Raw genomic sequence first — 12,312 nt, 5'->3', positions numbered from 1 at the left:
CCCAGTTCCTACACAAACTATTTTATACATCCTCATCTATGTTGCTCTTGTTAGTCGAGTGAAGAAAACCATTGGGCTTTGATTTCATAAAACTACATCTTTGGGATATCGAAAGTAGCTATAACAAGCCTCCTCCACATTCTCTACTTCTAAATAATGTTTTGATGGGAACCAAATGGTGACTAAGGATAGCATGTGTAGCCCATAGTATGTAGAGAGAATCTATATATGACATTTGTCAGATTTATCACCCCCAATTCGCATTGCAAAATCAAGTGATTTCCCATTATTGATCATAATAGAGACAACTTCCTCTGCAACTAGCCCTTTAGATTTTAGTAATCCCCTGCAATGTTGATGCAACATTAGGCCCTCTAAACAACAAGAACGGTCATCACCTGTGGAAGGGTTCTAGGCTTCTTGGAGTTTAAACATGTCCCCAGATGCCAATTCCAAAACATGAGATAGTAGAAGGAACTAGGAAGGATGAAGCAAATCAACTTTCAAACTTATGAAATTAGTGGCTGTCATCAAACGTTGCTCTATCCCAATTGCTGCCACATACAATTGTACTTTTTTTCCACTAAAGACTGAAAGAGGGAGTTTAGATGCTCAAGTACTTTGTTCCCATTTATAACCTTCCACCACCATAACCTTTATAATATAAATTCTTTTTTGTGGACTGCTTGCACAAGCAAGCATTGAATGTCCCAATTTTAGGTGCTGATTGAAATTCATAATGCAATTTTAGTTGCCTTTGAAGAGCAAATGAGATGTGCATCCTATAAAGCCACTGTCAATCACAAGTCAGCTTCTACAACAATGGGAGCCCTTCACAGTTGGAAATGTTTTCAATATTTGACAAGAGGATGTGAGTGCAATGACACTATTCATCAGCCAAGTTAAATGCCACTAGGCTTCACAGTTTGAACTGATGTGGAAGATAGCCACATCTACTCTACAATCTCAAAAGCTCTTTTGAAAAACCTTGATTACTAGTTAGCAAGAGCCCATTCAAAACTTGATTGAAAGTGAACTTTCGAGGAAAAAATCCTTTCTCAACCATCTCAATCAACAACTTCCTAGCCACCAACAAATCATTTGATTTCTTCCTCACAAACATATCACACTTATCAAAACATTATATGTATCCAAATTGGGGAAGCAAACCCCACTACCGATCTTTTCAAGCACCTTTAACCCCTTTTCTTCTCTCTTGCATCACAAAAATAACGAATCACAATGTTATACATCTAAACATTCAACTCCCACTCATCGTCCTTCATCCTTCCCATAAACTCCAATGCCTTATCCATTTCACCCGTGTGACACAATCCTCTAACCAGTACACTATAAGCCATCAAATTAGGCACATAACCCTTCCCCACCATCTCCTCAAAAACCAAAACTACATTTTCCACACTATCCTTCTTACACAAAATCTGAATCAAAGCATTATATGTCACAATCGAAGGAAGCAACCCTGCCTTAATCATCTCATCAAAAACCTTTTTAGCTCTCTTAATCTTGTCTACATAACCAAACCTGTGAACCAAGGGAGTATAAGTAACAACATTAATCCCATATTTCCTTTTCTTCATTGGTAAAAAGAATTCCCAAGCTTCCTTAATCTGATTAGCATTATATTATACATCGTTAAGCTCGAATTCAATCCTCTCTCAACCATTTCCTTCAACACCTCCAATGCCTTAAGCGTCTGCTTAATCAAACAAAACCCTTTTGCAATTATATTATAGCTAACACAATCAACCTTAAGCCTACCCTTTAACATCCAAAACAAGTTATGAGTCATTTCAACTTACACAAAATGTCAAGAATAGTATTGATGAATTCAATTCATGAAAACAACTATGTTCGTGCATTGACATGAAGAGTTTGAAGGCTCTGTCGGGTTGGAGAGTGGCATGGAAGTAATTATGGGGGTTTTGGAGAGTGGGTTTTGAGATGGGAAAGTGGTGAAGAAGCTCTTTGAAGTTGAGTGAACAATTTCGATTTTCCTAGTCCCAACACACAAGTTTTTCATAACCGTTATTGTCTAATTGGGCTCTGATTTGTTTTGGGCTTTATCACTCTCTCATTAATATGGCTGTAAGTGGGCCAAGCCTACTCAAACTTTATTATTACTAAAAGTTTAGGTGTATGGAACAAGTTTATAGGCTTACGAATTGGCTTGAGTCTAGTGCACAAGTGCACTAGACCTATTGAGATGCTAACACATGTTAAATATTTGGCAAATTTCATTTGGTCTCATGTGCACTAGACCCAATCCTTACCCATATTCACAAACTTTGTTCATTTTCTTATCAAACAAATTTAAGCTTGTTCACAGTCTATTTCATTCATTTATTGTATGCTTAAAAAAAAAAAAAACAAAAAAACTTCATTCATTTATTCTTTTCCCATAAATGCTAAAACCTTAATAAAAATCTGTACCCATTCCTAATTGTAAAAATGAACTATTGATATTATCAATAATCTAAAAATAATAAATCCTATTTACAAATTTATATAATCCAATCTCAACTTTATATAAATATATTTTTAGACAAATACACATAAAAATATAATATTATTTATATATATATATATATATATATAATTAAAAACAAAAAAAACTTCATTCATTTATTCTTTTCCCATAAATGCTAAAACCTTAATAAAAATCTGTACCCATTCCTAATTGTAAAAATGAACTATTGATATTATCAATAATCTAAAAATAATAAATCCTATTTACAAATTTATATAATTCAATCTCAACTTTATATAAATATATTTTTAGACAAATACACATAAAAATATAATATTATATATATATATATATATATAATTAAATCAACTCTCATGTTTACTAATTTGTTCACAAATATATTATAATGTTGAGGTTAACTTGTTTAGTAACAAACATAAACTTGAACTTGAGGTTAACTTGTTTGCTAAACAAATGAATATAAACCAATCTTTTCTCAACTAAGCCCAACTAGTTCATAGACAATTTTGGTTCATTTTTCATTTGCCACGCTTCTCTATAGGCCAGGCCCAGCTCTAAAGAGTGAATATTTGAAGACCTCGGCCACTTTACTTTCAAAAACCCTGGGCGCGGACCGAGCAGTGAATTTCGACCACCACACACGGCGCGCACTTTAGAGGCAAACACTTTAATTTTTTAGGATTTGTTTTGAATGAACAAAAGCGCTAGCAATTAAGCTTTGAACAGAGAGAGAGAGAGAGAGAGAGAGATGAATTCAAAAGAGAGTTGTAGAAGTGAGCTCCGCATTGCGATTCGTCAGCTCAGTGATCGTTGCCTCTACACTGCTTCCAAATGGTACTCATTTCTAACTCCAAAACCCCTATAAAACTCTAAACCCCCAATTTTTGAAAAGTGCTTTTGTTGCATCTGAAATCACTTACTTAATATTCTTGATTTTTTTTTTTTTTCTTCATATTAATCAATGTTCTTTTGTTTGAATTCCTGTGTTTGTGTATCTAATTAGTGTTAAAGTTACTGTCTTTATGCTCCATTTGATAACTAAGCAACTTGATTAATACGAAAACAAATAGTCATAAATGTAAAACCCTATCCAGAATCGCTAACTTAACTAACCCAAGTGCATATTTTTCTTTTCCCTGTTCAAAATTGATGTAAAAGCCTTGTTTTTTCACATGGGAAAGTGAAAATTATATTGCTTGTTTGCTACCCCATTTGTTTGATTTTAGTTGCAATGGATTTTGATTTGTTGGGTCTATGGTAAATTGGTAATGCAGGGCAGCAGAACAGTTGATGGGTATTGAGCAAGACCCGGCAAATTTCACGCCTTCAAACACCAGATTCCAGTGGGGAAGCTCAAGCATTCGCAGGAGATTCCGGACCAATGAGATCACTTCAACACCCATTGCTGGTGTGTCCTACGTGTCCACTCCTGTGATGGAGGAGGACGATGCTGTGGATGGTGACTTTTACCTTCTGGCTAAGTCTTACTTTGACTGTCGAGAGTACAGGAGGGCTGCTCATGTGCTACGGGACCAAACCGGGAAGAAATCTGTGTTCTTGCGTTGTTATGCTCTTTATCTGGTTTGTTGCATACTCTTCTAGCTGTATAACTTATATTGCTCATTCTTTTTTAGATTGGATATTATATGATGGTGGGTTTTGATACATTAGGAATGAGACTTGTTTTCCTCATTGTGTTTTTTGTTGATTGTAGGAAATAAATAGATAAGAGATTCAATTTGGTAGGATTTATGCAAAGCACTAGCTGGTTCAGGATGATAGTCTTTAGAATTCTTATTTTGAAGCCTTTTCTAAATCTCCCCTTTTTTATTTGGGTGGAAGCATGTAAAGTTGTCGTCAATGGAGTTGAATCATTAATACCCAAGGTTAGTGGTTGGTGACTTGGTGCTACAAAAAGTGTCAACTATGCAATAACTGGACTTAATACCCAGAACCAAAAAGAAGCATGGTATAATGAGGTTTTGTTTAGATGAGAAATGGTGGCCAGACATGAGACTTGCTTCAATGTTTGATTTGATTTAGGTATGAAATTTCACTAATAAATAACTGAAAGCACATGCATACCTAATGTGATAAAGTTAACCCTTTTTCAGGTTTGAATTTTGGGCTAAGTGCCTACAGTTTTGCAATGGCTGCAACAAAGACTGAATATACTTAAGCATAGCTTTGATCACTAGCAGAAAGTCATGAAGAGTGCATAATTTCTCATGCCAACCCAAATTGCAAGAAAATTAAAGAATCTCATGGTATTTGTGAGATAGTCGGGGGTTGCATAGTTCTTTATTTTCCTACTTCAATAAAATTTTGATCTGTTATGAATGGCGTTAAGAGCTACTTCTGTTTATTTTTATGTTAGCATGTTAATATTAAATAGTAAAAATAACTAGAAGTAACTCTAACAAATGGCATGATACCTGTTGGTTTTTTTCAGAAGTTTTATATGTATAAATACTCTTATTCTCATTGTTTCATGAAGGCTGGGGAAAAGCGGAAAGAAGAAGAGGTGATAGAACTTGAGGGACCCTTAGGTAAGAGTGATTCTGTGAACCGCGAACTGGTCTCTTTGGAGCGTGAGTTATCAACACTTCGCAAGAATGGCTCGATTGATCCATTTGGATTGTACTTGTATGGTCTTGTTCTCAAAGAGAAAGGCAGCGAGNGTGCATATTTTTCTTTTCCCTGTTCAAAATTGATGTAAAAGCCTTGTTTTTTCACATGGGAAAGTGAAAATTATATTGCTTGTTTGCTACCCCATTTGTTTGATTTTAGTTGCAATGGATTTTGATTTGTTGGGTCTATGGTAAATTGGTAATGCAGGGCAGCAGAACAGTTGATGGGTATTGAGCAAGACCCGGCAAATTTCACGCCTTCAAACACCAGATTCCAGTGGGGAAGCTCAAGCATTCGCAGGAGATTCCGGACCAATGAGATCACTTCAACACCCATTGCTGGTGTGTCCTACGTGTCCACTCCTGTGATGGAGGAGGACGATGCTGTGGATGGTGACTTTTACCTTCTGGCTAAGTCTTACTTTGACTGTCGAGAGTACAGGAGGGCTGCTCATGTGCTACGGGACCAAACCGGGAAGAAATCTGTGTTCTTGCGTTGTTATGCTCTTTATCTGGTTTGTTGCATACTCTTCTAGCTGTATAACTTATATTGCTCATTCTTTTTTAGATTGGATATTATATGATGGTGGGTTTTGATACATTAGGAATGAGACTTGTTTTCCTCATTGTGTTTTTTGTTGATTGTAGGAAATAAATAGATAAGAGATTCAATTTGGTAGGATTTATGCAAAGCACTAGCTGGTTCAGGATGATAGTCTTTAGAATTCTTATTTTGAAGCCTTTTCTAAATCTTCCCTTTTTTATTTGGGTGGAAGCATGTAAAGTTGTCGTCAATGGAGTTGAATCATTAATACCCAAGGTTAGTGGTTGGTGACTTGGTGCTACAAAAAGTGTCAACTATGCAATAACTGGACTTAATACCCAGAACCAAAAAGAAGCATGGTATAATGAGGTTTTGTTTAGATGAGAAATGGTGGCCAGACATGAGACTTGCTTCAATGTTTGATTTGATTTAGGTATGAAATTTCACTAATAAATAACTGAAAGCACATGCATACCTAATGTGATAAAGTTAACCCTTTTTCAGGTTTGAATTTTGGGCTAAGTGCCTACAGTTTTGCAATGGCTGCAACAAAGACTGAATATACTTAAGCATAGCTTTGATCACTAGCAGAAAGTCATGAAGAGTGCATAATTTCTCATGCCAACCCAAATTGCAAGAAAATTAAAGAATCTCATGGTATTTGTGAGATAGTCGGGGGTTGCATAGTTCTTTATTTTCCTACTTCAATAAATTTTGATCTGTTATGAATGGCGTTAAGAGCTACTTCTGTTTATTTTTATGTTAGCATGTTAATATTAAATAGTAAAAATAACTAGAAGTAACTCTAACAAATGGCATGATACTGTTGATTTCAAGGATATATGTCTATTTGATCTTTGTTTTTTTCAGAAGTTTTATATGTATAAATACTCTTATTCTCATTGTTTCATGAAGGCTGGGGAAAAGCGGAAAGAAGAAGAGGTGATAGAACTTGAGGGACCCTTAGGTAAGAGTGATTCTGTGAACCGCGAACTGGTCTCTTTGGAGCGTGAGTTATCAACACTTCGCAAGAATGGCTCGATTGATCCATTTGGATTGTACTTGTATGGTCTTGTTCTCAAAGAGAAAGGCAGCGAGAATGTTGCTCGTACAGTTCTTGTTGAGTCTGTGAATAGCTACCCTTGGAACTGGAATGCATGGTCAGAGCTGCAGTCTTTGTGTACTACAATTGACACCTTGAACAGCCTCAATCTCAACAACCATTGGATGAAGGACTTCTTTCTTGCCAGTGCTTACCAAGAAATTAGGATGCACAGTGAATCTTTGGTAAAATATGAATATCTACAGGGAACTTTTGGTTATAGTAATTACATCCAGGCTCAAATTGCAAAAGCCCAGTACAGTTTGAGGGAATTTCAACAAGTTGAAACAATATTTGAAGAACTTCTAAGAAATGATCCTTACCGAGTGAAGACATGGATATGTATTCCAATGTGCTCTATGCAAATGAGTGTTCCTCTGCCCTGAGTTACCTTGCCCATAGGGTATTTACGACTGATAAATACAGGCCTGAATCTTGTTGCATTATTGGCAATTACTATAGTTTAAAGGGGCAGCATGAGAAGTCAGTTATGTATTTTAGGAGGGCACTCAAATTGAACAAAAATTATTTGTCTGCTTGGACACTCATGGGTCATGAGTACATTGAGATGAAAAATACTCCAGCTGCTGTTGATGCCTATCGACGGGCTATAGATATAAATCCATGTGATTATCGAGCATGGTATGGACTAGGACAAGCTTATGAGATGATGGGCATGCCATTCTATGCCCTACATTACTTCCGAAAATCCGTATTCTTGCAGCCAAATGATTCTCGGTTGTGGATCTCAATGGCTCATTGTTATGAAACTGATCAACTTCGCATGCTTGAGGAGGCAATTAAGTGCTACAGAAGGGCAGCAAATTGTAATGACAGGGAAGCAATTGCCCTGCACCAACTAGCAAAGTTGCAATATGAACTCGGGCGTCCTGAAGAGGCAGCATTTTACTACAAGAAGGATTTAGAGAGGATTTTTTCCTTGACTATATTAAGAGAGTTTTAAATAAAAAAAGTTTGAATATATATATATATATATATTAGTCTTATTTAAAGGTTAGAAAAGAATTAGGATGACCCCTGAACACAAAGTAGTGTGACTTTTAACTTAAAGAAGACAACTCACGGCAACTTTTAGCTTGTCTAATTCAAACGGCTATGTTTTTAATGGTCATATTTCAGCTCAGCTACAAAACGGTACCGTCTAGTTTATTAATGTCATTGATAGCTATAAATATAATGGTGTCCAAAGAAGCTCTGTTCTTCAGGTGTGCTGTTTGTGCAGCATTCCTTTTCCTTATGATTCTTCAGATGGACGTGTTTGATACCATCTGCGAAGTGCAAGTAGAGGGATGACATGGGTACAATCTATGTTAGGTATTTCTCAAGCAGAGAACTGTGAGAGGAATTTCATGCAATTGTAAGATACCCAAGCTTGATACTCAAAATGATTATGGTTATCTTCAGAAGGGACTAGTCAATAACTTCTTTTATTTAATTTGTGCTTTTTTTTTTGGGTAAGTCAGATTTTATTACCAAAACACAATGTACAACATGTAACAAAGGCTGCTACATACAAATAGAGCAGACCATCACGTCTTTGAAAACACTACCCAAATTCAAACACTATCCAACACGAGCCAGCCTGGTTACATAACATCAGCCTAACAACAGACACGAGTTAAAATTGGAAAGAGGAATACCCCATCTGCATCACAACTCTGTTGAAAACAGGGTTCTTAAAACCCCCTTTAAACTCAAGTTGTAGGCATTTGCATTTCTATTGGATAATGTCGAGGACAACTACAATCCCTTCCCGACTCGAAGAGTCAGATTAATTACAGGTCATCCCCTACATTACCCTTTCAGACTCCAGAGAAGTTACCTGTCCACACCCTTCAGTGGTCAATTAGAATTTAGAATCTTCTTCACCCTGGTCCTAGAATCACTCCCTCTTTAAACCTCCACCAACAATAGTTGCAGGCAAAAGCATGCATTTTAACTACGAATTCAAACAGGAGTGACCTTTTATCCATTTCAACCTTTTGGGTATAAATAACAGTTGACATGGGGTATTTTTGGGGGTCTTGTGTTCATTGCCATGGTTTCCTTTTGAGCTTGCAGCAAATCAATTTGTCTTGCTTCATTATTTGTGTAATTTGCATTCAGCTTGGCTATGAAAACTTCCCCAACATTAGAAAGAGCAGTAGTTATCCTCACAGACAAATTTATGATAATTTAAGAGAATAAATTCCCAAATTAATAATGAATGGTCTCATAATCTCATTAGTTGTTGAACATGTCCCATAATAGATAGCCATGATGGCTAACACCTTATTTTATATTGGTTACCAGTTTTTTCCCACATCTATGGGCATCTTGAGACTCTTAGGTTGAGAAAGTCCAGCTTCATGAGCAATAATAAATCAAGTTGGCGAGATGAAATCCAGGTCAACGTCCCAAAATGGTACTAAGACATTTGAATGAAATACACATCTGCCAATTCAATTTAAAACAGGTAAGGAACCACAGGAAACTTTCCTTCCAAGTGGATGCAGTTAATCTATCTCATATAAAATTCAAGTTTTATTCACCCACACTTATAAGTTCAATGACATCCACTAGATGCAAATTTAACACAATTTTCAATTGCAAATAACCATCATACTAGGGTTCATATCTCCACTTAGTTCTCTTTATTCAAGAGCTTAGCTTCGATTTGGGTCTGTGAAGAAGTTGTTGACGGATGGCATAATTTCTGGGGACTTGTTGCGGACAAATTTTCTTACGAAATGCTCAGCATACTTCTCCCCCTCAGCAAAGTTGTCCAGCACTCCAGCAGCCCTCTTCTCCTTGTTCACCCTGATAAAAAAGAAAGCAAAACTATATATCACCTTGTGGTTTTCCTTAAGCATGCTACATCGTAACATCATATAATCATATTATTAGTAGGTAATTATGAGTGAGTGACTCCCAAGGAGAGGACAAACGAAAGATTCTAACTAATGACCCCCTACAAAACATGGTCCTCAGCCAATTGTGCTACCCCTTTTGAGTTCTCCCATTCCTCCCAAGAGTCTCAATTATTATTTACCACTACGCACTAGCTTCTCACAAGAAAAACCAATGCTTGTGAAATACCAATTTTTTCCCTAGTTTGACAAAAAGATACTAAAATAAATGGGCAGAACTGAGGCACAGTTTCTTAAGTGTTGTACGTTAAATTTTCTGATCAAAATTCAAACACAAGGTAACATTGACCAATGAAATATAAACGTTAATTTTTTCAAAGACAATTAAATTAAATTTGAGAAGCTAATGTACTGCACCTAAATAAATTGTACCCAAGTGTTGCCCTAATTTTTTTTTATTTTTTATTTTATATATTTATTGATAAGTTATGAATACTAGTATATATATTTGAATAGAACTCCTTGGTGTCCAGGTTTTAATACCTTCAAAATAACACTACCGTCTAATTGAAAATGATTTAATAATAAACCAAATTAAGCACACAGATAAATTTATAGATTTAAAATCACCCATCAAATTATACTCCCACTAACATCCCCACGCATAAAAAGGCCACATTCTCATTATAAATGATTGCATAAAAGAAAGTTAAAAATATAGAGTGAAAAATTCAAATTCCACAAAATTAAGACACGTTCTAAATTTAAAATTTAAGCAAAATACACAAAAACCCCGTGGTTTCCCTTAAAAACTTTAAAAGTCTTGAGTGTAACACTAAACTCTCATTTGTATTACTCAATATGTAAACTGATAAACATTTATTAAAACAAATAATAAGTTTTTTTTTTTTTTTGGTTATAAAAACAAATAATAAGTTGTTCAGGTAACGACATGTATCCATATTATTTTCCCATAAAAACAATATCAGAGAATGTTTTGTGTTAGTGTGTTGCACACTATCACTCGAAACCCCAAGAGGTTAAGTGTTAACAGTTTAAACATAAAACAATACCACAAGACATTAAGTGTTACACTCATAACCTCAAGGTCTTCCTTTTTTCTTTTTCTTTTTTGTAGGGAAACCTTACAGATTTTTCCCCCAGTAAAAAGTTAGAAATTCTAAATTTCCAACTATGGTTACATGTAACACTAACTCTCAGTTGTATTATTTTGTGTGTAAACCTTTATAAAAACAAATAGTAAGTTGCTCATGTAACGACGCGTGTCCATAACATTTTCATATAAAACAACATCAGAGAATTATTTTTTTGTTAAGTGTTACACTCGAAACCCCCAAGAGGTTAAGTATTACACAATCAAAAGGTCTAAACATAAAACAGTACCACAAGTGTAACACTCTTAACCTCAAGTGCTTCCTCTTTTTTTTTTTTTTTTTTTTTTTTTTTTTGTGTAAAGGAACCTTGTAGGTTTTTTTTTTTTTTTTCCCAATGAAAAAGTTAGTAATTCTAAATTTTCAACTATTGTTATATCTTGTGAGTTCTAGTTAACTCAATTGGTAAAATATCTGATGATTAAATAAGAAATCTGAAGTTCAATTTTCATCTATACCAAAAACCTATTAGTGTCTTCCTCTAATGATATAATAAAATGATATAATAAGCTATCATTAGGAGCGGATGTTATAGGTTGAATTTCTCTTTAAAAAAAAAAAAAAACTATTGTTACATCTAACATGCATATACACCGTAAAATTTTTTCAATTAAAAAAAAAAACTCTAAAAACGAGAGATTTTTTCCCTTTTCTCCATTTCATTTACAAACTCTCAACCTAAAAAGTAAAATAAGATAATCCCTTTTTTTTTTCCCCCTTTTTTCCATTTCATTTCATTTTATTGATAACTCCCAAACATAGACATAGAGTTAGTGATATAATCCATAATAACAAATTAAATGAAAAAAAAATGAATATAAGTAAATAAAGATTCTTTCTCAAAAAAATATACTAAATAAAGATTAACTATTTTTTTTTTAATTCTGAATATATACACATAATCATATATATATATATATATATATACCTGACTTCAGGGTTGATGCAGATATTGCGGACGAGCTGGAACCCGCAGATCCCTACTGCAACTCCTACGGCCGCAAACAGCGGATAAACCTACGCTTACCATAAAAACAAAAGCAACACAGTACTAAATATTTGGGACTGAGATAGATCTAAAACTCTATCTAATTATAGAAAGAAAACACATAAACAGAAAAATCAAATCAAAGATTGATAGATAGATATTTTTTAGTCAGTACTATAGAAGTGTTGTGGAACAACAACTGTGGATCTGAGCGTACCTCAGGCCTCAGCCATCGATTCGCCATTTCAACCACGCACGGACTTGAGAGTCTGAAAGTTTGAGAGGAAAATTCGGCGAGGAAAGAGAGTGAGAAAATTGAAATGGCGAGACCTTTTATATTTGACGAGTAAAGATTGTTAGAAATGTGAGTTTTTTTTTTTTTTTTTTTTTTTAATAAAAATAAAAATAATATTATTAATTAGTATATGCTTCTTTTTTCTTTCTTTTTTGGTTGCGTATGGTGTAATCTGATTGGGTGGAATGGGAAAGAGAGA

General features: G+C 34.8%; 3 protein-coding genes and 1 pseudogene across 5 annotated transcripts; 2 read left to right on the top strand and 2 right to left on the bottom strand.

The window, feature by feature from the left end:
- Nucleotides 1-919: 919 nt before the first annotated feature.
- Nucleotides 920-2,317, bottom strand: LOC111999296 (pentatricopeptide repeat-containing protein At1g74900, mitochondrial-like; annotated as a pseudogene).
- A 717-nt stretch (nt 2,318-3,034) lies between these two features.
- LOC111999319 (anaphase-promoting complex subunit 8) lies at nt 3,035-7,752 on the top strand. Its single transcript, XM_065762935.1, is given in 4 exon segments — nt 3,035-3,346; nt 3,787-4,093; nt 6,602-7,112; nt 7,115-7,752. Coding segments are annotated over 4 exon segments (1,542 nt in total). The 5' UTR covers nt 3,035-3,260.
- Nucleotides 5,335-6,308, top strand: LOC136063052 (anaphase-promoting complex subunit 8-like). Of its 3 annotated transcripts, XR_010624748.1 has the most exons (3): nt 5,335-5,657; nt 5,791-6,119; nt 6,191-6,308. XR_010624748.1 is itself a non-coding variant. In XM_065762941.1 (2 exons), the coding sequence occupies exons 1-2, from the start codon at nt 5,367-5,369 to the stop codon at nt 6,194-6,196; spliced, it is 297 nt and encodes a 98-aa protein (XP_065619013.1). In that variant the 5' UTR covers nt 5,335-5,366; the 3' UTR covers nt 6,197-6,308. The 3 variants fall into 3 exon arrangements, 2 of the variants coding, with proteins under 2 accessions (XP_065619013.1, XP_065619012.1); XM_065762941.1 differs by lacking the exon at nt 5,791-6,119; XM_065762940.1 differs by lacking the exon at nt 6,191-6,308 and having other exon boundaries at nt 5,791-6,184.
- A 1,558-nt stretch (nt 7,753-9,310) lies between the features above and the next one.
- On the bottom strand, nt 9,311-12,169 carry LOC111999307 (uncharacterized). Its single transcript, XM_065762937.1, has 3 exons — nt 12,036-12,169; nt 11,759-11,847; nt 9,311-9,608 (listed from the first exon to the last, which is right to left on the bottom strand). Exons 1-3 carry the CDS (start codon nt 12,060-12,062, stop codon nt 9,455-9,457), a joined length of 270 nt encoding a protein of 89 aa, XP_065619009.1. The 5' UTR covers nt 12,063-12,169; the 3' UTR covers nt 9,311-9,454.
- Between the last annotated feature and the right edge of the window lie 143 nt (nt 12,170-12,312).

This window comes from Quercus suber, unplaced genomic scaffold, assembly GCF_002906115.3.
Source record: "Quercus suber isolate HL8 unplaced genomic scaffold, Cork oak 2.0 scaffold_481, whole genome shotgun sequence".
NCBI lineage: Eukaryota > Viridiplantae > Streptophyta > Magnoliopsida > Fagales > Fagaceae > Quercus > Quercus suber.
This window is presented reverse-complemented; position numbering and strand designations above follow the sequence as displayed.